Source organism: Elephas maximus, chromosome 7, assembly GCF_024166365.1.
Source record: "Elephas maximus indicus isolate mEleMax1 chromosome 7, mEleMax1 primary haplotype, whole genome shotgun sequence".
NCBI classification, from domain to species: Eukaryota; Metazoa; Chordata; class Mammalia; order Proboscidea; family Elephantidae; genus Elephas; species Elephas maximus.
In genome coordinates, this window is record NC_064825.1 from 112156158 (window position 1) to 112177955 (window position 21798).

At 38.2% G+C, this 21798-nt stretch overlaps 1 protein-coding gene across 1 annotated transcript; it reads left to right on the plus strand.

Moving 5' to 3' along the window:
- Positions 1–17120: 17120 nt before the first annotated feature.
- Positions 17121–18047, plus strand: LOC126080723 (olfactory receptor 4C6-like). Its single transcript, XM_049891901.1, has one exon. It carries the CDS (start codon positions 17121–17123, stop codon positions 18045–18047), a length of 927 nt encoding a protein of 308 aa, XP_049747858.1.
- Positions 18048–21798: the final 3751 nt, after the last annotated feature.

Sequence of the window (21798 nt, forward strand, 5' to 3'; positions counted from 1 at the left end):
AATCTGCTGCAAAAGACCTCTTTAAAGTATTACAAAGCAAAGATGTCACCTTGAAGGCTAGGGTGCACCTGACCCAAGCCACTGTGTTTTCAATTGCTTACTAGCCATGAGAAAGCTGAGCAATGAATAAGGAAGACCTAAGAAGAATTGGCGCCTTTGAATTATGGTGTTGGCAAAGAATATTAGATATATCATGGACCGCCAAAAGAATGAAAAAATCTGCCTTGGAAGAAGTAGAGCTAGAATGCTCCTTTGAAGCAGGGATGAGGAGACTTCATTTCATGTACTTTAGACATGTTATCAGGAGTGATCAGTCCCTGGAGAAGGAAATCATGCTTGGTAAAGTAGAAAGGCGGCAAAAAAGAAGACGCTCAACAAGATGGATTGACATGGTGGCCACAACAATGTGCTTGAGCATAACAATGATTATGAAGATGGTGCAGGTCCAGGCAATGTTTCATTCTGTTGTGCATATGATTGCTATTAGTCAGAAGAGATGGCAACTAACAACAACTAGACACTGTGTTTATCCCCTTACATAAATTATACATATATACTTAATTTACTTTGCTATTCCATGAGTTATGTATTTGCAATGACATTTTATGTGAGAGAAAACTGAAATTTGCAGAAAATGCTTGCCCAGGTTGCACATTTCGAAAACTCAGTACTGAAATCTATACCAATGATTATTTTCTTCCATGGTTTGTCTCCTTTCCACTCATTTTCCGTGCACTCCTGAATTGGGAATCAGGGCGTATTAGAAAGTGATGATGATGAAAGACATAGCTAATGTTTAAGTGATGGTATGTCAGGTTGGGGAGTTAGAATTAACAGTAAAACAATGGAGATAGGTTGAAATTCAGGTACCCATAGCATATGCATGTGAAAATGTTCAGTAGACACTTGTTTTTTTCTTTTAAAGTATGAAATTCAAGTCAGGACTGTAGAACTAGATTTTGGAATCTTTACTTGTGTGTGATAGTTGAAATCATGACAGTAGATGAGGTCACCCAAGGAACACAAGTAGAAAGTTTGGATAAGTGGGCTAACAACAAAATGTGGGGTTACACTAACATTGAAAAAAACTGGAAGAGATAAAGAAGAATCCCAGAAGGGACTCAAGAAGCATGTTCAAAGAATCATGAGCAAAATCATAAAAGAGTAGTGATATGGAACCCAAAGCAGTATAGTTTTAGGAAGGAATGAGTGAGTTTTCTGCATAAGAAGGCCACCTGAGCACTAGCGTCTGAAACCCGTACACATGCAAATCTTGATTAAACTGTTCAGTGTCTAAAGAAATGTAAAATAGAAGAAAGGACTAGAAGCTAGGAAATAATTCCATTTTTATTCCTCAAACTTAGTAGTTTCTACTGAACTGTAGAGGAGCCCTGGTAGTGTAGTGGTTAAGAGCTCGGCTGCTAACCAAAAGGTTGGCAGTCTGAATCCACCAGCCTCTCCTTGGAAACCCTATGGGGTAGTTCTACTCTGCCTTACACAATCGTTATGAGTTGGAACTGACTCAATGGCGCACAACAACAACTGAACTGTAAGCATGGGATGAAGATAGGGATCGTGACTCTCCTGTTTGCTGCCATATCTAATATCAACCAACCCATTGCCATCAAGTCAATTCTGAATCATAGTGACCCTATAGGACAGAGTAGAACTGTCCCATAGAGTTTTCAAGGAGAGCCTGGTGGATTTGAACTGCCGACCTTTTTGTTAGCAGCCATAGAACTTAAGCACCAAGCCACCTGGGTTTCCATATCTAATATACTAAAAAAAAAAAAAAAAAGTATGTATTTAATAAATGATAGTTTATAGCATGCATTTAATAATCAATTGTTCAGTAATTGAATGAATAAAGCAAATGAAAAAAATGGAAAATAATTTAAGTAATAACTTATTATTATCTTTTCTGAAAAATTACCTATGTAATTGTACATGAAATCAGTAAAAGAAATTCTCTCTGAACTTACACTAAGACCACCAATTGAAAAGAATGGCAAACAGAAGTGAGGTCAGGGTTTGGGACACAAATACTCTTCTGGGACTCCTTTTCATTGATGTGACTTAACAGCAATTAGAAACTACTGGGAGACAGTATCAAATGGAACATTGAAAATGACAGGTTGCCTCCATAATAGAGTATGATGTCTTTTATGAAGCAACGTGCAATATGGTGTCAATAAGAAATGGATGCATTCATCCTTTGGTGAATATCAGCTATCTTGCTGCACAATATCTAAACACGCTTCCAGTTACCTCCTGCCTGCTTTACAAGGACGCTAAAGATGAGTTGCAGAAACTGTTTTAGTGGGCTCTGATTGCTTACGCCTTATCAGAGTCCATTTTCCTTCCTTTGGGAACTGAACCTTGAACTTCCTCTGAGGAACTAAGGATGTTCCAATATTCAAATTTCTAAGGTAATACCATACATTTTCTCAAGGAGCGTAGGAAATGCAACCTAACCATGTGCCAAAGAAAAATAAAACTGAATATTTGTGAACATTCCTAAAAACCTCCACATTTGAGGAAAGGATTAAGCAAAATAGTCTTTTGTTTTAATCAGGAACATGTATAATCTGTAATCCACAAACAGCCTGAACTTATATTTTTTAATGCCTGTCTAGAAATATCAATTCCTAGCCACTTAGTCTGTGTTGTATTTAGAATACAATTTCTAGAACACTTAGAGTGGTGTCCTATGTAAAAGAGAAATGGCAGAAAGATTTCCCATTATTTATTAAATATTATTAAGACATATGGTCTTAAAAGTTGGTTTTGGGGTATTTGATTAATTTTTATTAGTCAGAAGAATACTTACAGAGATTTTTTTCATCTATCATTATACCTATATTCATACCTACTTTATTCCAGAACTTTTTGAAGCAAATAATTAAAGAGGAGTTTAGAGGTTAGGAAAGGCAAGATAATGAAGAAATCTTAGAATTGTGCATGATATCACAAAGTTGTTTGATTCCTAGAATATAGCCTGGGCTCAAAAATCTAGTCAAGTAGAAGAAAGTTCCCAGTTTGGAAAATGGTAGTAAGATATATCTTAACACCTTCATTGATTTCCTACAGCTCAAGAAATAGATGAATTTCCAGGACCTTGAATCTTAAGTGGACTTGTGACCTCTGAATGGAAGATTCTGTCTGCAGGTGCTTTAGCCTATAAGAAATTCCTTAAAGTGAAAAGATCAGAAAGACTACATGATCAAAGAGATTTACCTGCATTCTACTGCACCCAATACGATTTATTACTTGGTTTGTAAACGTTGATATGAAGATGCCAAGTATTTCTCTGGGGCGTAATTTCCTGAGGTCATGAGCTAAATTAAAGCAATGATAATGATGTATTCTTTTCATCAGCCCTACGTACAGAGTCCCTAGAACTGCATCTGGCACACGAAGCAGGAGGAAAAAAAAAAGTGCATTCCCTGAGGCACACAGCAAACTGTGGTCAATGTCTTCTTCCCAAATGGTCCCTTGGTCTCCCAGGCTGATGCAATGCCTTAATTATTCAGAATGTTTGGTGCCAAAACTGTCTCCACACTAACAGGCACTGTTACTTATCAACTCCCCAGCGATAACTTCTAGCAGCAATGCTTTCTTAGCAAGAACTTCAGAGCTGAATCCTGCTATTGAGCCACTGAAAATGATTCCTACTAGTGGTTCCCAACTATCCAACACAGTAAAAGTTTCTCTGAAGACATCACATCAGCTGCCATGTGTGATGTTTCTATATCCAGTGACCTGACCAGTCAAGAACTGTGATTCAGGCCACCGGCCTTTCTTCCCATCTCTGAGTTCATGCCAACTCTCCGCCTTCACACATAGCATCTTCCTGAGATCACTCTTCTCCCCTTCCTGTCATCCAGAGCGTGGGCAGAGCTCAACCTCACACTCAAGACTTGTGATTCCCTTTGAAATTTTCATTGTATATATATATATATACATATATAGGACTTCAGGGAATGTTTTAAATTTGTAGACAATTGTTTATCAAACTTGAGTTCCTTGTAGAAATTTCTAATAGGAATGCTCTAAAGTTCAGCTTCAGTGTTGGTATTCAGTCAACATCATTTATCACCCTAGACTTTCTCATTTGAAATATCAGAGAGGTGAATGCCTACTTCAGTGTCATTTCTGACATCCCTGACCTTCAGAGACATGACTACATAGGTTACAACGATATCCAATCTACATAATGATAGTATCACAAATTAGTCATGGCCTTCTGATTTATTGTCACTATATGAATATTCATTTTCAAATATTGGTGATGATTCTAGATGTAACTAGAAAATCCCCTTATATGTTTTATTTTATTATCACTTTGGTTTTATTTCTAATATCAAACATTAACCAGATTGACATTCCCATAATATCAATAATTGTAATACTAACCTTTTCTCCAAAATCAGAATATAAACGTGAAAGTCATAAGTACAGCTGACAGAAAATCATTTCAGGGGCAAGCAAAATGAAATTGCAAATATTTTCCTTCCTTCATTTTTTCTTTTTAACTGGAACCTCATTGCTAACAAATGAAATCCTTTTTTTTTTTTTTTTTCTATTTCTTCTTGTTTCAGATTAATTAATACATTACCTGATAGGGCTAACATTGCTCTGTAACATTTAACTGTGCATGCACATGGGTACACGAACACGAACATGCACAAAACACCCTTAAGATAAGTGGAATATGTTATTTAATAATATTTTTACTTTTTGTCTGATTCGTGTTATGGATTGAATAGTACCCCCGAAAATATGCATTAGGACCCTAACCCCTGTACCTGTGAGTGTAATCTAATAAAATATAATCACATTATGTGTAATGTAACGTAATCACTTTCCTTAATGTAATCACCATTCAAAATACAAACCAATATGATGTAATGAAATAACCATCTGAGGTCATACCGGTGTAGGGTGGTCCAGGCCATACAGTGTAGGGTGGATCCTAAACCTAATCACTTCTGAGTTATATAAAGAGCAGCACAGACACAGCGATACATACCGACACAGGGGGAAAACAGAAGCTGTTGGACAACAGAGGCAGTTGAATCTACAAGCCCAGGAACTAAAAGGATTGCTGGCTACTAGAGGCTGAAATTGAGATATAAGGACCTTGCCTTAGAGCCATAACCTGAGTTCAGACGTCTAGCCTCCTAAACTGTAAGAAAATAAATTCCTGTTCTTTAAAGCCACCCACTTGTGCTATTTCTGTTAGAACTGCTCTAAGAAACTGAGACAATTTGGATGCTTGTAGAGGATAATGACCACTGGAAGGGGTCTGGATGAACTCTTCCCCTGAGATATCGAAGAAAGTTTTCCAGGATAAAGTACAAAGAAGGAAGAGGAGGGGGAAAAAAAAAAGTTAGGAAGCAGATACTGAGTCAAGTCAAAAATGCACAGTATTTGGAGGGAAGAAAAATAAGCTCTTCATGGAGCCATTTGGGGATGGTGGATCCTTTAGGTACCAGTTCCGGTAACCACTGAAATGGTATCCAAAATTATCTCCTTGGGTTACTTCCCATCAGGGCACGCTACAGTAGAAACTGACCGAGGGTTTCCAGCCAGTGTAATGAGCCTGAAGAACTAGCAATGGCCAAGGTTTCTATTCTTGCTCTGTGGCATCAGAAGAAAGGTGCTAGCACACCGGACTATATAGGAGGCTGCTGTCGTATCAGTGGTATGTGATTAAGTGAACCCATCATGGGTGATATTTGGAATCAGTTTTGTGGGGTACACCATGTATAGAACCACACCACCAGGCCCATGAAGATAAGTGCTTCTCCCACTAGGTCATGGGAATCTTCAATGAAATGTGCTCCCAGTTTAGAGTGGACTTAGTGGAATTTGAAGTCACCATTAATCTGTTTTCGGTCATTTTGATATTGGCTTTGGGAAACTCTAAACTCAGAGTCTATTGGTTCGAGGAATGGAAGCAAATGCCACTGAATATATATTTGGCCACTTCTACTTCTGCCTCAGCTGTCAAAGGTAACAAAACCAACTGGCTGTCTTAATACAGACTTAATTTATGACCTTAATTAACTTATTTCCATGTACCAATTACTAAAAACCTGTATTTAAATGTCCACTCAATGGTATGTTCCCAACTCCTCTTTCCAAATGCTCTGGAAGTTAAGTGTGCTAGCCCCATAAAATAACCCCAGGCCAGGCTGAGTTTATTTTAATTTTTAAAGCCTCAAAAACTAGAGAAATATCAGAAATTTATCAAAAAACATCCTTATTATCTTTAGAAAAAAAAAAACTGTTGATTTTAAGGAATAAATCTACACTGTAATAGTTCTGCTTTGAATATATGTCTATCAGCTTGGGTGCCTGTCCTGGCCTCTGAGATTGGAAATCATCCTTCAAAGAGCAAAGGCTAAGGAGCCAGCCCCATGGTCCTGGAACTGTCACATGCCCTAGGTGAAAACTGAAACTGTTTAAGAAGAGTGATTTAACGTTCTGTCCCATAAAAACTGATTGGAACCACATTTACAATTACAGGTACAATAAAGTGCAGGAAGCCTGTTAATCATAGGAAGAGTGTGAAACAAATCTTTGAGATAAAATCAGGAATAGATGATGCTCTGGAGACCTGCTCCTGAAGCAGCAGCAACAGCCTTGGCATCTGCCTTGCTACCAGGTTCAAATGGTTTGTAATTTATTTGAAAAGGGTGACATTAACAGACCATGAACAGAACTTGGAACTGAAGCACACTTCCAGAACTTTCAGATAAAAATAAAGTGACAGAGACTCTAAACCTGAAAGGAAAAGGAAAGAACTTGTTACCAAAGGAGTTGACAACACATTTTTAAAACAAGATGATTGGAAATCTGGCACTGCTATGGACGAAAATGAAGCCAGTGCTGTAGTAAGTGTGCGGGAACAAAGTCCTGGAGGTCTGCTTATGCAATCAGCCAGTGAAGACTCTGTGGATCACATCCGTCTGGCCCAAAACCGATCATGGGAATGGCACGTGACCTGGCAGTATTTTGTTCTGTTATGCATGGGGTCACCATGAGTGAAGCGTCAACTCGATAGCAGCTAAAAAAACAACAGTAATAAACACTCAGAGAAAAATCAATACTCAGAACCATTTCCTAAACAGGCACAGGAACAAACCACCCACCCTAATCCCTGCTCAGATTAGGACAATCTGGTTTATGGTAATCTCTGTAGCTCTGTAACCTAACCAACCTAATCTTTATACTGTCTTCCCACAAGGTGGCGATCAAGTCAAATATTAGGCCAAATTGCCACTGCTGCAAAATGTAATCTACAACTAGAGGATTTTGCAGATTTGCCTGTTTCTTCAGAAAATGTCAAAGGATTGTGAGAATTTTTAACCAAGCTGTGATACAACTTGTGAGTGTCATTTTAAACTCATGACTGTGAAGGCCTAATGGGCCCTTGATGCTACCAATCTATCATACTACATGCCATCAGTCCATTTATTCTCCCTCTGGCCTAAAAGATTATTTCACACCTTTTCCTCTCTTCAAACCCCCAGTACATCCTTCCTTTTCTTCAGTCTCAACCAATGATTATATTTTCTATTTCACAGAGGAAACTTAAAACAGAGAATTTCTACAAACTCACAGCATTCTCTCTGCCCACTGTCTAGCATCTGTAACCACATACTTTTCCTCCCTGCCTGTTACCACAGAACTCTGCTCTTCTGTAAACTATCCTTGCTACTATCTGAAGTCAAAACCTCCACTCGTGCACATTTCTCCTTGTCTACTCAACAGTAATTGTCCGATAGTTTTCCCCACCACCTCCTTAGCAGCTGTCGTTCTCTACCCCATCATACCATCACCATAAAGCCATCTCGTTATTTCCCCCATCTTAAAAGTTCCATTCTCTTAACCTTGCTTCTCTGCCAACAACTTTTCCATTTATTTCTTCTTCTTAGTGAAATGCATTGAACTGGTTTTCTTACTTTCTGTTACAAATTCCTTTCTATTCAGTCCATCTTAAACCAACTCCAGGAAGACTTTTCCCACAGCTCCACCTTAACAAAGCTTTCTTGTCAATATTGCCAAGGACCTCCACTTTGTTAAATCCCATGGTCAGGTCTCGACCATCATTTTACTAGATCTATCAGCAATATTGGAAATAGCGGATTACTTTTACTTCCTTGATATACTTTATTCACTCGGTTTCCGATATCACACATTTTCTTGGTTTTCCTTCTACTTCACATGTCACTCCTCATTCTGCTTTGTGAATTCTGACTTTTTTACTTCACTATTTAAGGCTGTAGAGTGCACAAGGACTCAGTCATTGATCCTAAATTTTTCCTCTGTCAATACGTACTGCTTCAGTAAATGCATCCAATCCCATAGTCTTAAAGGTTATTCAAATGCTGAATACTCAAAAATCTATATCTGTATTCCAGACCATGCTCCCTACCTCCACACTTACATACATCTAACTGTGTGTTCAAATCTCCCCTTAGATATCTGAGAATATTATGTTCCCTAATTGAACTACTGGAAGCAGCAGTCAAGACACCAAAACACGCATTGCCTTAGCCAAATCAGCTGCAGGAGGTCTCTATAAAGTGTTACAAAGCAAAGATGTCACCTTGAGGACTCAGGTGCCCCTGATGTGAATGCTGGACAATGAATAAGGAAGACTGAAGAATTGATGCCTTTGAATTGTGGTGTTGGTGAAGAATACTGAATATACCATGGACTGCCAAAAGAATGAACAAATCTGTCTTGGAAGAAGTACAACTAGAATGTTCTTTAGAAGCAAGGATGGCAAGATTACATCTCACATACTATCAACATGTTATCGGGATGAATCGGTCCCTGGAGAAGGACATCATTTTTGGTAAAGCAGAGGGTCAGGAAAAAAGAGGAAGACCCTCAACCAGATGGATTGACACAATGGCTGCAACAATGGGCTCAAAAATAGCAATAATTGTGACCATGGCACAGGACTGGGCAGTGTTTCATTCTGTTGTGCATAGGGTTGCTATGAGTTGGAACTGACTTGACAGCACCTAACAACAAGAGCAACTGAACTACAAAATGATAAAAGTTCCAATTATTACTGACAATTAGAAGTTGTAGCAGATAAAGATTAAAAGGTCAGGGGCCTCTTTTAATCTTCGGATGACATATCCTGCCTAGGAACTTGGAATATTGACAAGGGCAAGTCAAGGGTCAGTACTTACAATATATCACGTTTAATCCAGGGCATAAAAAGGAATTAAAAGAACATCTAAAGAACAATATCAAAGCTAATAAATGGGAATCTGAGTGAAAGACACCAAGAGCTCAGTAAAGAGGTGCTAAAACAATTACGAGTGAGACACAAGAAAATAAACCGGCAACAGCAAATCTGGAAAGGACAAGACTCTAGGAGACAATGTAAGTCAATCTGACAGCCTCAGGAGGAAAATCTTGATAGCCTGGGAATGCTTTTAAGGAACCGTGTTTCCCTTTCTACTTACGTTGAGGAACACTCATGGGTAACAACTGCGTCAGATAACTTCTTGTGCTTTGTAAAGAAATTATTCCAAAGGGGAGGGGATAAAAAGAAAGATAGTATATGCCTCGCTTACTTGTCAGTATGGGTTAAGCTTCATATTTAATTAAGAAATGCCATTTTGGCGTCATTTAAATGAGAGGATTAACTAAATTTTGTTGAACATTAACTATGAACCAGACAGTTTGGAAGAAATTTTACAAACGTTAGCTAGCAATTCTTACATCGTGATGTAATTACTATCCCCATCTTAAAAAAAAGAAAAAACCAACCGGTTGCTGTCCAGTCCATTCCAGCCCACGTGTGTCCGAGCAGAACAGTGCTCCACAGCAGCTCCAAATCGCTCTGACCTTTCAGAAGTAGATCTTCAGGCCTTTCTTCTGAGGCTGCTCTGAGTGGACTCAAACCACCAATCTTTCAGCTAAACACTTAAGTGTTCGCTCCACCCAGGCAGTTTAACTTCATTTGGCTTATGAGCAAAATGAGGCCATTTGAGGTTAACCGGATTGCCAAGTCTTTTGGGCAGTGTCCGGACTCTTTCCACAATGCTATTTTGATCCTTTACATAATTCTAAAATGACAAAATGCAGGGATGACCATGGACCATATTATAGAAGTATCATATCTGGGAAGTTTTCTTCCCATTAAACTCTCAGTTGACTCTCATCTTTGCAGGTAACCCATCTGCACTTATTTCCTCTTGTCAAAGGGAAAAAACAATTTAATGATTTTATTCCCACCAAAGTAAATATATTACTTATTTTTAGAAAAGAAGTGCAATTGATAGGATAGCAATCAACTCAAAAGAATAAACAGTGAATGGTAAAATTTGAGATGATTTGGCACACAGGTCAATAGAAAACTTTAAGACTCAAGTCACGCCCAGTGGTTGGCTCAGTGTATCCTCTGTCCGGCATGAGCCGGAATCAACTCAACGGCAACGGGTTATGGTATGAGAATAGCTTCCTTGAATAAATACCAGTTCTTCACAGTAACTTTTCCCATATTATGTACTCTGGAATATTAATCACGTTATTAAGAAAAAGGACTGTTTGATCAAATAGGTTGAAGACCAAAGAAGAATTGAACACTTTGAATTACGGTGTTGGCGAAGAATACTGAATATACCACGGACTGCCAAAAGAATGAAAAAATCTGTCTTGGAAGGAGTACAGCCAGAATGTTTCTTAGAAGCAAGGATGAAGAGACTTCATCTCACTTTCTTTGTACATGTTATCAGGAGGGATCAGTCCCTGGAGAAGGACATCATTCTTGGTAAAGTAGAGTGTCAGCAAAAAAGAGGAAGAGCCTCAACGAAATGGACTGACACAGTGGCTACAGCAATGGACTCAAGCACAGCAATGATTGTGAGGGCGATGCAGGCACAGGCAGTGTTTCGCTTTGTTGCACGTAGGGTCACTGTGAGTTGGAACAAACTCAATGGCACCTATCAACAAAAAACAGCATGTGTATTTACTTTTTTTTTTTAACAAACGTCTGTTATCTTTCAAGTTCTACGTACTATACTGCTCCTGTTGTTGTTAGTTGTCGTCAAGTCAGTTTCAACTCATGTTGACCCTGTATTTGCAGAGTAGAACTGTTCCATATGGTTTTCAAGGCTGTGATCTTTCAGAAGCAGATCACTGGGTCTGTCTTCTGAGGAGCCTCTGGACGGGTTCAAACAGTCAATCTTTCGACTAGTAGTCTAGCACTTAACCATTTGTGTATCCCAGGGATTCAAACTGAAAATCAGAAACACAGAATAGTCAATTTTTTTTACTGGTTATATTCTAGTTAGGTGCAAATAAATAAAAAAGCAAATTAAAGCTAAATGAAAGATGTAATTTCACATAATGACAAATGTGATAAAGGAAATAAAACAGGATAGCATCATGGAGCTTGAAAATGAATAAGGAAGACCAAAGAAGAAATGATGCCTTTAAATTATCATGTTGGTGAAGAATATTAAAAACACCATGGGTTTCCAGAAGAACAAACAAATCTGTCTCGGACGAAGTGTAGCCAGAATGCTCCTTAGAAGTGAGATGGTGAGACTTTGTCTTATGTACTCAGGACATGTTATCAGGAGGGACCAGTCACTGGAGAACACCATACTTGGTAAAGCAGAGGGTCAGCAAAAAAGAGAAAGACCTTCAATAATTTGGACTGACACAGTGGCTGCAACAGTGGGCTCAAATATAGAAACCACTTTGAAAATGATACAGGACTGACCTGTGTTTCTTTCTGTTCACTGTGAGGCAGAACCGAGTCAACAGCGCCTAACAACAACAGTGCAATAGAGAGGGAGTAGATGCATATTTGAATAGCCACTAATGTAACGACTGAGTTAGAATTTGTAAGAATTGACTATAGACACTCATATTACTCTCTCCCCATCTTTCCCCACCAAGAGAAGTTGATTCTAACCTATATCTAAATGGCTCTCGTGACCATAGGGTAACTTCAGACCCCATGTCTGATGAGTTAATATCAGACAATTAGTAAAAATGATTTGAGAGCAAAAATAAGCCTGTGGATAATATATGAGGATTAAAAAAAAAAAAATAGATTCTGAAAATAGAGATAATCATCCTAACTCTGATTACCTGAGAGGGTGTTGAAGATAAAAAAAAAAGTTAATGCAAGTGAAATCATTTTATAGGGTGGAGAAAGAATGAAAATTATAACCCATTTCTCCAAAAATGGTAAAACGGTATTAATTGAAAATGCCATTTCTTAATAAATTTCAAAAAAAATAAATAATTTTTTCTGCCTTGGTACAAATTTTCTGACCATAAAAGTGACCTCCCAGGGACAGATATCACTTCTGTGTGGGAGATGGAACCCAGAGGTGGGATAGGCCTCAGGTTCCTTCCTGTTGCTATATTCTGACTATTTAAAGCTGTGGCCGTTCTGTAATTGAGGTACACATCACAGTGCATGAACAAATGACTAAATGGTTAATACTGTGATCTAGGTTCCTGCATGTTGGCCTGACCTTAGTGATATTCTTCCCCTGAGCACACCTATTATTAAAGTGGGTGAATGGAAATTCACTGGGTTTGGGATTAGCCTCTCTGTCAGTGGAGAACTAGCCTCAGAAGGCTACAACTGAGTGATGTAAGTCTGTGCCTTGTCACAGCTGTTCAGAGAGGCCCTTTGGCCTCTTTTAACCCAAAGGAAAACATTGTATCCATGATGTATCTTCTGAGAAACTGAACAAAGACAATTTCTACTTCGATCTCAAAATACAATCCACTGGGACTCAAAAAGGGACCGGAACAATTCAGTAAATTTTCTGCTTGGCTACCTCTTCAGCAAACCTTAATTGGAGAGGATATAAATAAGTCCCTTGGTAAAACAGAATGTATGCTTCTTCATTAGGCTCGTAGATACCTACAACTTCTGCTTTAAATCTCTCTTCAAAAGCAATAGAAATCCTAGTTTGACAGATTTGACTAGCATTTAATGACTGGGTGATGTTTTTCCACTTATATCTTGGGCAGCTTACTTCCACAGTAAGAAAATATACGCTGGAATCATTTCACCTGGTTCTTAGACTCTCTGGAGAAGTTGCTTTATGTGAATGAATCTCAGGTGGGATAAGATCTTGGGTTAGACTTGAAATGATTAGAGTCTTTATTTGTATAACTTTCCACTTTTGACTAATTGTAAAAACTAAATTCTAAGGGTCAACTTTATCTTTTGATTGAGTACTTAATACTTAGGTCTTAATTGTTGCATAGAATTGTGGCATAGAAATCACTTTCAAATTATGACAAATCTTAATTGAATTAATTAATTACATATTAATATGTATGTATCTCTTGCTTTTAAAGTATGTCAGTAATTCACACTCAAAACCTGTGTGCTTTTTCTGTTAGCACTGTTTATTCTCTGGAATTTGAGTCATGAACTTCAGTTCATACTTAAGTTCTAACTGGAGTGAGATCAAATGATTTTGCTTGATCTACTTTTTACTCTGAGAGGAAAAATTTAAGTAAGTCAATTGGTCTCCATCTTAGAAATGAAAATTTGTAAATAAAATAATATGCATAGGTTTCCAAAAAAGAAGTAGATAATGTATCTGGAAATAGTTACTAGGAGATTGTCTGATTTTTTTTTTTCCAATTTCATTTCAATCTTTTTCTCTTGCAGTGTTCTCTCTCTCCTATTTAGCTCTAGCTCTCCCCTGTGAGTGTGTATGTGTGTTTCCTACTCTCTTTCCATTTATTTTCTTCTTCTCTCTCTTTTTTTCTTAGTTCTCAAGGCGATTTCTCTCTTTCCTTCCCTAGATATTATTCTTTCTCATCTTAGATTAAGGGTAAAAAAAAAAAAAAAAAAGAAGTATTAATGTATTCTTTTTCTTAAAAAATTGTGATATTTAGAGAGTAATACTTAAATTTTAAATTGAAGGTCTTCATTTAGGAATAAGATGAATTTTTATATTTCTTTATCAGTAAAACAGAACAACTACTAAATTTTATTATAAATAGATCTACCGATAGGCACAACAGTGGGAGTGGTGATGGCGATGAAGACGATGGCAGTGGAGATAGTAGTAACGATAGCGGTGGTGGCAGTGCTGGTGATGATACTGGTGTTGGTGATAATGGCAGTAGTTGCGGCAGTGTTGGTGACGACAGTGATGATCACAGTGGTGGTGGTGGTGGTGGTAGGAACAGCTGTGGTAATGCTGGTGGTTTGGTGATAGCGAGGATAGAGGTAATTTAGGAGCATCCTATGGAAACACTGATAAATTATTATAGATCACAATATTAAAAATTAAAACATTATTGTCCCTTCCATTCTACAAAATTCTACTGCAGTCGGTTGCAATCCCATTAATTTGCCATTGGTTTTATGAAAGGAGAAAAAAAAAAAACTGGGGTGATATATGTACTAAAGAGGCTACTTTAAAGTCCTTTAGGGATTAGAGAAAAATCTAGTTCGATACTCAGAAAGCTTTAGAGATACAAGTCCACCGACTACATAAAACTGACAATCCAATTGCAATCCCGAGAACCATCTAGGTACGTAGGTTTTCAACGGAGATGTTATATAGCCCAGAGAGAATTCAGGAAGAACTCTCAGCTCCAGACTCCAGCTTCCTGGATTCAAAAACAGACTATATTACTCACTAACTTCATGACCTCAAGGAAGTGAACAAGTCAATATGCTTAATAAATGCTAATTATTATTACAGTTCTTATTTTGAGATGAGTAGATCGATTATTGACAAATCTACTTAGACAAAGAATAATTGTTCTTTATCTATGAAATGAGTTTAAATGTTTACTTACTAAAAATTCATCTGAATTATATTTCGATATACAATGATGCCTCTATAATAACAAAAATAATACAACTGAAAGTAAGAAATTGATGTAAAGAAGAAAGACAAAAATAATAGAAAAAAGGAAAGAAAGAAATATATTATTGTTATGAATGATCATTTTGTAAGGAGAATTTACCAATACCTTTTTTTTTTTTTTTTATCCAAGTGGATCCCTGATGGCACAGTGGATAAGACAATGGCTGCTAATCAAAAGATTAGTAGTTCTAATCCACCAGCTGCCCCTTGGAAACCCTTTGGAGCCATTCTACTCTGTCCTATAGGGCTTCTGAGCTGGAATCAACTCGATGCCAATGGGTTTGGTTTGGTTATCCAAGTGTAAGATGTTCATTTCCTGTGATTCTGCAATTCTATTGCAAAAACTTATTTTACAGAACTACTTAAATCTATTGCTATATATCTTGATCTGCATCTATATTATTATAACCTGGCCCAGTTGCTGTCTAGTTGATTCCGACTAACAGCAACACTAAAGGACATAGGAGAACTGCCCCACAGGGCTTCCAAGGAGCACCTGATGGATTTGAACTGCCTACCTTTATGGTTAGCAGCTGTAGGTCTTAACCATTATGCCACCAGGTTTTCCCTGATATAGTCGTAGACACATACATCAACACAAAACATTCACTGTAGCATTGTACTAGCAGAAAATTGGGAATATGATAAATCTCCACATACTGACATGGAATGTTGTCAATAATAAATCATTGATTAAAAATTTAATGTACAGTGTATTTGCATACATGTATAAATTTATATTATTAAAATGCATTTATAAATACACAAATGCAATATTTCTACATAAAAATGCAGATCTGGAAGGATAAATGACTTTTAGCTAATTACACAGCTAAAAAGTGTTCCAGAAGTCAAAATTAGAACCTGGTCTATGTTAACTCTAAGACCTTAGCTCTCTGTTCTGCCCTGAACCATGTCTCTTATCCCCAGCTCTGGGCCTTTGCTCATGCTTTCCTCCCTGCAGGGAATAGCCTTTGTCTAGCTTTAAAACTTCAATACTTTGTTTTTCTTTCATTTCTTCCACTCTCAATAATTTATTTGTCATTATTTTAAATTTACTAGGCCTGCCCCTTATTTAAGGAAACGAGCCACATCTGACGCCTCTTTTTATTGCTCAACTTTGCAGCATCTGCTGAGTTTTTAAAATATTTGTCGTCTGCTTAAATAATTAGGGAATAAGAGGTAACTGGACTGAAAAAGAAAAATGTTAACTAAGATTTCCCCTTTCTTATTTGACCAGTCCTTTAAAAAATGTTCCTCACTGAGCCATTGTGGAAAGAGAAAAGGAATATCACAAATGCAGCTGTTGGTTGTAAGTCAGCGCTGAGCTGGAAGTTTGGGGTATGGTTTGGTCCTTGGTTATGGCCGAAGCAAGTCTAGAAATACAAATGTTCACAGACTATACCCGATAACTGTCATCACTGAGTCTGACTGACGGAGGAATAGTAGCCGGTCTCTGACATCAACTCCACTCTCAATCCTGGAGAAAGGGCTGACACCAGTATTCTCTATTCAGTTCACAGTTCGTTGCAGTTTCCTTTTGTTCTATAAAATGTCATGAATTGTGTTGGTGCTCACTGCATCCTTAGTAATTTATTAGGAACTTTGAGAAACGTGAAGTCCCAGGTGATACAAACAGTTAACGACCTCGGCTGCAAGCCCAAAGGTTATAGGTTTGAATCTACCCAGAGGCACCTTGAAAGAAAGGCCTGACAATCTACTTCTGAAAAATCAGCCATAGAAAACCCTACTGCTCACAGTTCTACTCTGACATACGTGGGGTCACCATGAGTCGGAATCTACTCCATGGCATCTGGTCTAGACTGTTTGGCAAGTAACTGTCATTATGCTGAGAGCGTTATGAATTTCCCCTGAAAATTATTCCGTAAGAGATATGTGAGAAATAAAATTACCCAACTTCCACTAGAATCCAGAGGTATCTTTTAAAAATATAAGCCTGATTTATAATTTAGGGTGTTTACAATGAAGAAATTATAATACTCTTTTGCTTTATACCCTCCCTTGGTTTCCCATTGCCCTTAGAAATTTCCTTGCCTTGTCCTAGAATTCTCTGGTTTACCTGGTTACTGCCTCTACCTCTCCAAACACATCTTGAACCAAATAAATGAAGACAAATAGTCACTAATTATAAATGCTATGTTCCTTTTTTAGATTTTCCGACTCTCAGCCAGAGCTCATATCAGTACCTGGTAAATGGGAAACCAAAACAACGTGACTGAATTCATTCTTTTGGGTCTTACAAAAAACCCAGAGCTGCGGAAAATATTTTCTACTGTATTTCTCATCATGTATGTGACCACCATGTTGGGAAACCTACTCATTGTGGTAACTATGACTGCAAGTCAGAGTCTGAGGTCACCTATGTATTTTTTCCTTACTTACTTGTCCCTAACGGATGCCATCTTTTCTTCCGTCATCACCCCCAAGATGATTGTGGATTCCTTCTCTGAGAGTACTACCATCTCCCTCAAAGGCTGCATGACCCAGCTCTTTGCAGTACATTTCTTTGGTGGGGTGTCAATCATCCTTCTCATTGTGATGGCCTATGACCGCTATGTGGCCATCTGTAAGCCCCTGCACTACATGACTACCATGAGTCCTCGGGTGTGCTGCCTGCTGCTGGGAGGGGTCTGGGTGGGAGGATTTTTGCATGCAATTACACAGTTCCTCTTCATGTACCAAATACCTTTCTGTGGTCCCAATGTCATTGATCACTTTATGTGTGATTTGTTTCAACTGCTGACACTGGCCTGCATGGACATCCGCATCCTGGGCTTCTTGGTCATCCTCAATAGTGGGGTGATGTGTGTGACCATCTTTCTTATCCTCATTGTCTCCTACATGATCATCCTCTGCTCCTTGAAGTCTTGTAGCTCTGAAGGGCGACACAAAGCCCTGTCTACCTGTGGCTCCCACCTCACAGTGATCGTCTTGTTCTTTGTGCCATGCATTTTCTTCTACGTAAGGCCTGTGGCCACTTATCCCATAGACAAGGCAATGGCTGTGTCGGATATCATCACACCCATGTTAAATCCCTTAATCTACACCCTGAGGAATGCAGAGGTGAAAAATGCCATGAAGAAACTTTGGATTCAACGAGAGACTTTAGTTGGCAAGTAACTGTCATCATGCCAATAGCATTATGAGTTCCCAATAAAGAGCGTCATTTTCTTCAAGATGTGTGAGAAATAAAACTGCCCATGTTCCAGAAGAATCCAGAGATATCTTTAAAAAATTTAAGTATGATTTATTATTTAGGGTATTTACAATATAGAGATTACGATACTTTTTTCTTTTATACACTTCCTCAGCTTCCCACTGCCTTTGGAAATTTCTTTCCTTGTTCTAGAATTTCCTGGTTAATCTGATGACTGTCTCTACCTTCCCCAGCACATTAAGAGCTCCCCGTTTCCTCTCCTCAGCCATGTTGGTTTTTTTCACCTGTACCTAGGCCTATCTAAGCCCTTTCTCACCACAGTGACTTTGCATTTGCTGGGCTCTCTACCTAGAAACAAGCAGTCATATTCTGTCTTGCATTGGTATCACTTCCTCTGAGAAGCCTTCCCCAGCAACTCTATTTAAAGAATCTTTCACTCCTGCCATTATTTTCTATCTCAACATCTGCTTAATTTCCTTATAGCTATGATCAAAAGTGTAACTACTTTTGCATAGTTATCAGTTGACTTCTGTGACTTTCCATCTTCCTCTCTAAACTGAAAGCCTCTGAGGGAAGGACTAAGAGCCAAATTCTGATGATTAGGGAGACAGTTAATAAGCAATTAAAAATAAACAGAAAAACCAAAGTGTGATCAGTACAACACAGTTAATGGGAATGGGGTGCTTTGATTACTTCTGGAAGAGTACATCATAGTGGGTAATCAGAGAAGGATTTTATGAGTAAGTGACATTTCAAGTAGATTTTGAATTCTGTTGAGGTTTCCTTATAAAAAGTGATTAAATGTATTAATTAATAAGATTAATAATAATGACAAGCACCAATAATTGACAAAAGGAATCATTAGGAAATATCCCCGTGAGGAGTACTAGGATAGAGATTCTAGGGAGAGAAAATACATAGAACAACTCTAAGGCAGGCATTTTCAAGGAACTATAAAAGAGTAAAGTGGCTGGAACATAATTATTAAAGTAAAGAGCAGCAAGAAATGTAGCCAGAAATGTAGGCAGGGGTCAGATTGTGTAGGGCTAATATATCTAAGTCCTGGCCTTCTCTGAAGCCCCAAAGAGCAAGAATTTTATTATTACCTGTTCAAAATGACTCAAAACCAAAAATTCTTTTAGAATCTCGTATTTTTTTTTATTGTGGTTTAGATGAAGGTTTAAAGAGCAGATTAGTTCTTCATTAAACAATTAATACACATATTGTTTTGTGACATGGTTGCCACCACACTACATGTCAACCCTCTCCCCTTCTTGACCTTGAATTTCACATTACCAGGTTTCCTATTCCCTCTTGTCTTCTCATTCTTGTCCCTGGGCTGGTGTACCCATTTAGTCTTGTTTTGTTTTATGGGCCTGTCTAATCTTTGGCTGGAGGGTGAACCCCAGGAGTGACTTCAGGACTGAGTTAAAAGGGTGTCTAGGGGCCATACTCTTGGGGTTTCTCCAGTCTCTGTCAGACTAAGTTGGCTTTTTTTTTTTTTTTTGAGTTTGAATTTTGTTCTATATCTTTCTCTTACTCTGTCTGGGACTCTCTACTGTGATCCCTGTCAGAGCAGTTGGTGGTGGTGGCAGGGCACCATCTGGTTGTGTTGGATTCACTGTGGTGGAGGCTGTGGTAGTTGTAGTCCATTAGTCCTTTGGACCAATCTTTCCCTTGTGTCTTTGGTTTTCTCCATTCTCCCTTGCTCCAGATGGGGTGGGACAAGTGGAGTATTTTAGATGGCTGCTCACAAGCTTTTATGACTTCAGACGCTACTCACCAAAGTGGGGTGTAGAATATTTTCTTTATACACTATGTTATGGCAATTGAGCTAGATGTCCCCCAAGACCAAGGTTCCTAGTCCTCAGCCCAGTAATTCGGTCCCTCAGGGAGTTTGAATGCATCTGTGAAGCTTCCATGACCTTGCCTTGGGCAAGTTGTCCTGGCTCCCCAGTATTGTGTACTGTCTTAATCTTTCACTAAGGTTACCACTATTCTATTGTCTGCCTAGTGGTTTTTTCTCCCCTCTCCTCCCCTCTGTCATAACCATCAAAGATGGTTTCTTTCTGTGTGTAAACCTTTTCATGAGTTTTTATAATAGAGGTCTCATACGGTATTTGTCCTTTTGTGATTGACTTATTTCACTCAGCATAATGTCCTCCAGATTCATTCATGTTGGGAGATGTTTCACAGATTCATCATTGTTCTTTATTATTATGTAGTATTTCATTTTGTGTGTATACCATAGTTTGTTTATCCATTCATCTATTTGATCCTAACTTATGTGCTATAGTTATTGAGCAATATGATGTGAAAAGCTTTTGTAGTTACCTTTCATTTTGTCCTCTAATTTTTAATTATGGAATAAACTTCACAATACTTTCTTAAAATATTTCAAGGTACCCACATTGACTTTAGGTTTTTCATTTTTCAACTTCTCATCAATATAGAAGAGAAATGCCATCATAGTATGGTTATTCGGGCCTTTGTAAAAACCTTCCAGAAAAACCAAACCCATTGTTGTCAAATCGATTCCAACACATAATTGACCCTATAGGACAGGGTAGAACTGCCCTATATGGTTCCCATGGAGCACCTGTTGGATTTGAACTGCTGAACTTTTGGTTAGCAGCCATAAACACTATGCAACCAGGGTATCCTGTAAAAACCTTAAGAGAGTCTTTATTATAATCATATTATGTGAATACTGAGAGGGATTTAGCTTGTGGTCCTAAACTTCATATATGTATAATATGCGAGGTTTAATAATGCTAGGTTTAATTCCATGTTTGTAATTGTTTGGAGCCCTGGTGGCACAGTGGTTCAGGTTTGGCTGCTAACCAAAATGTTGGCAGTTCAAACCTACCAGCTGCTCCCTGGCTACATCTTACTATAATATAGGTTCATCTGCCAGTTGATATCTTTTCAATAAGTAATTAAAACTGTTGTTGTCGTTAGGTGCCATCAAGTTGGTTCCAACACATAACGATTCTATGTTCAACAGAACGAAACACTGCCCAGCCCCATGCCGTCTTCATAATTGTTATGTTTGAGCCCATTGCTGCAGCCACTGTGTTAGTCCAACTACTTAAGAGTCTTCCTTTTTTTCTCTGACCCTCTACCAAGCATGATGTCCTTCTTCAAGGACAGGTCCCTCCTGATAACATGTCCAAGGCATGTGAGAGGAAGCCTCGCCATCCTTGCTTCTAAGAAGCATTCTGGTTGTACTTCTTCCAAGACAGATTGGTTCCTTCTTGTGGCAGTATATTCAATATTTTTTGCCAAAACCCTAGTTAAAAAGCATCAATTCTTCTTTGGTCTTCCATAGTCATTGTCCAGCTTCCACATCCGTATGAGGCAACTGAAAATGCCACGGCTTGGATCAGGTGTACCTTAGTTCCCAAAGTGACATCTTCAATGAAGATTAGTTCTCATCTCATTAAATGGGGTGCTTGTCTTTCTCATTAAATACATTTTAGTAGGTAAGGACTAGCAATTACATATATATGTATATGTATGTGTGTGTATATATATATATACACATATATATATATGAGTCCGAATCGACTTGACAGCATTGGCTATGTGTGTATATATATACATGGAAACCCTGGTGGAGTAGTGGTTAAGTACTTCGGCTGCTAACCAAAAGATCAGCAGTTCAAATCCACCAGGCGCTCCTTGGAAACTCTATGGGGGCAGTTCTACTCT

Bases quoted from the DNA above. Each gene is read 5' to 3' on its own strand.
- LOC126080723 (XM_049891901.1), top strand. From the start codon at position 17,121: ATGGGAAACCAAAACAACGTGACTGAATTCATTCTTTTGGGTCTTACA.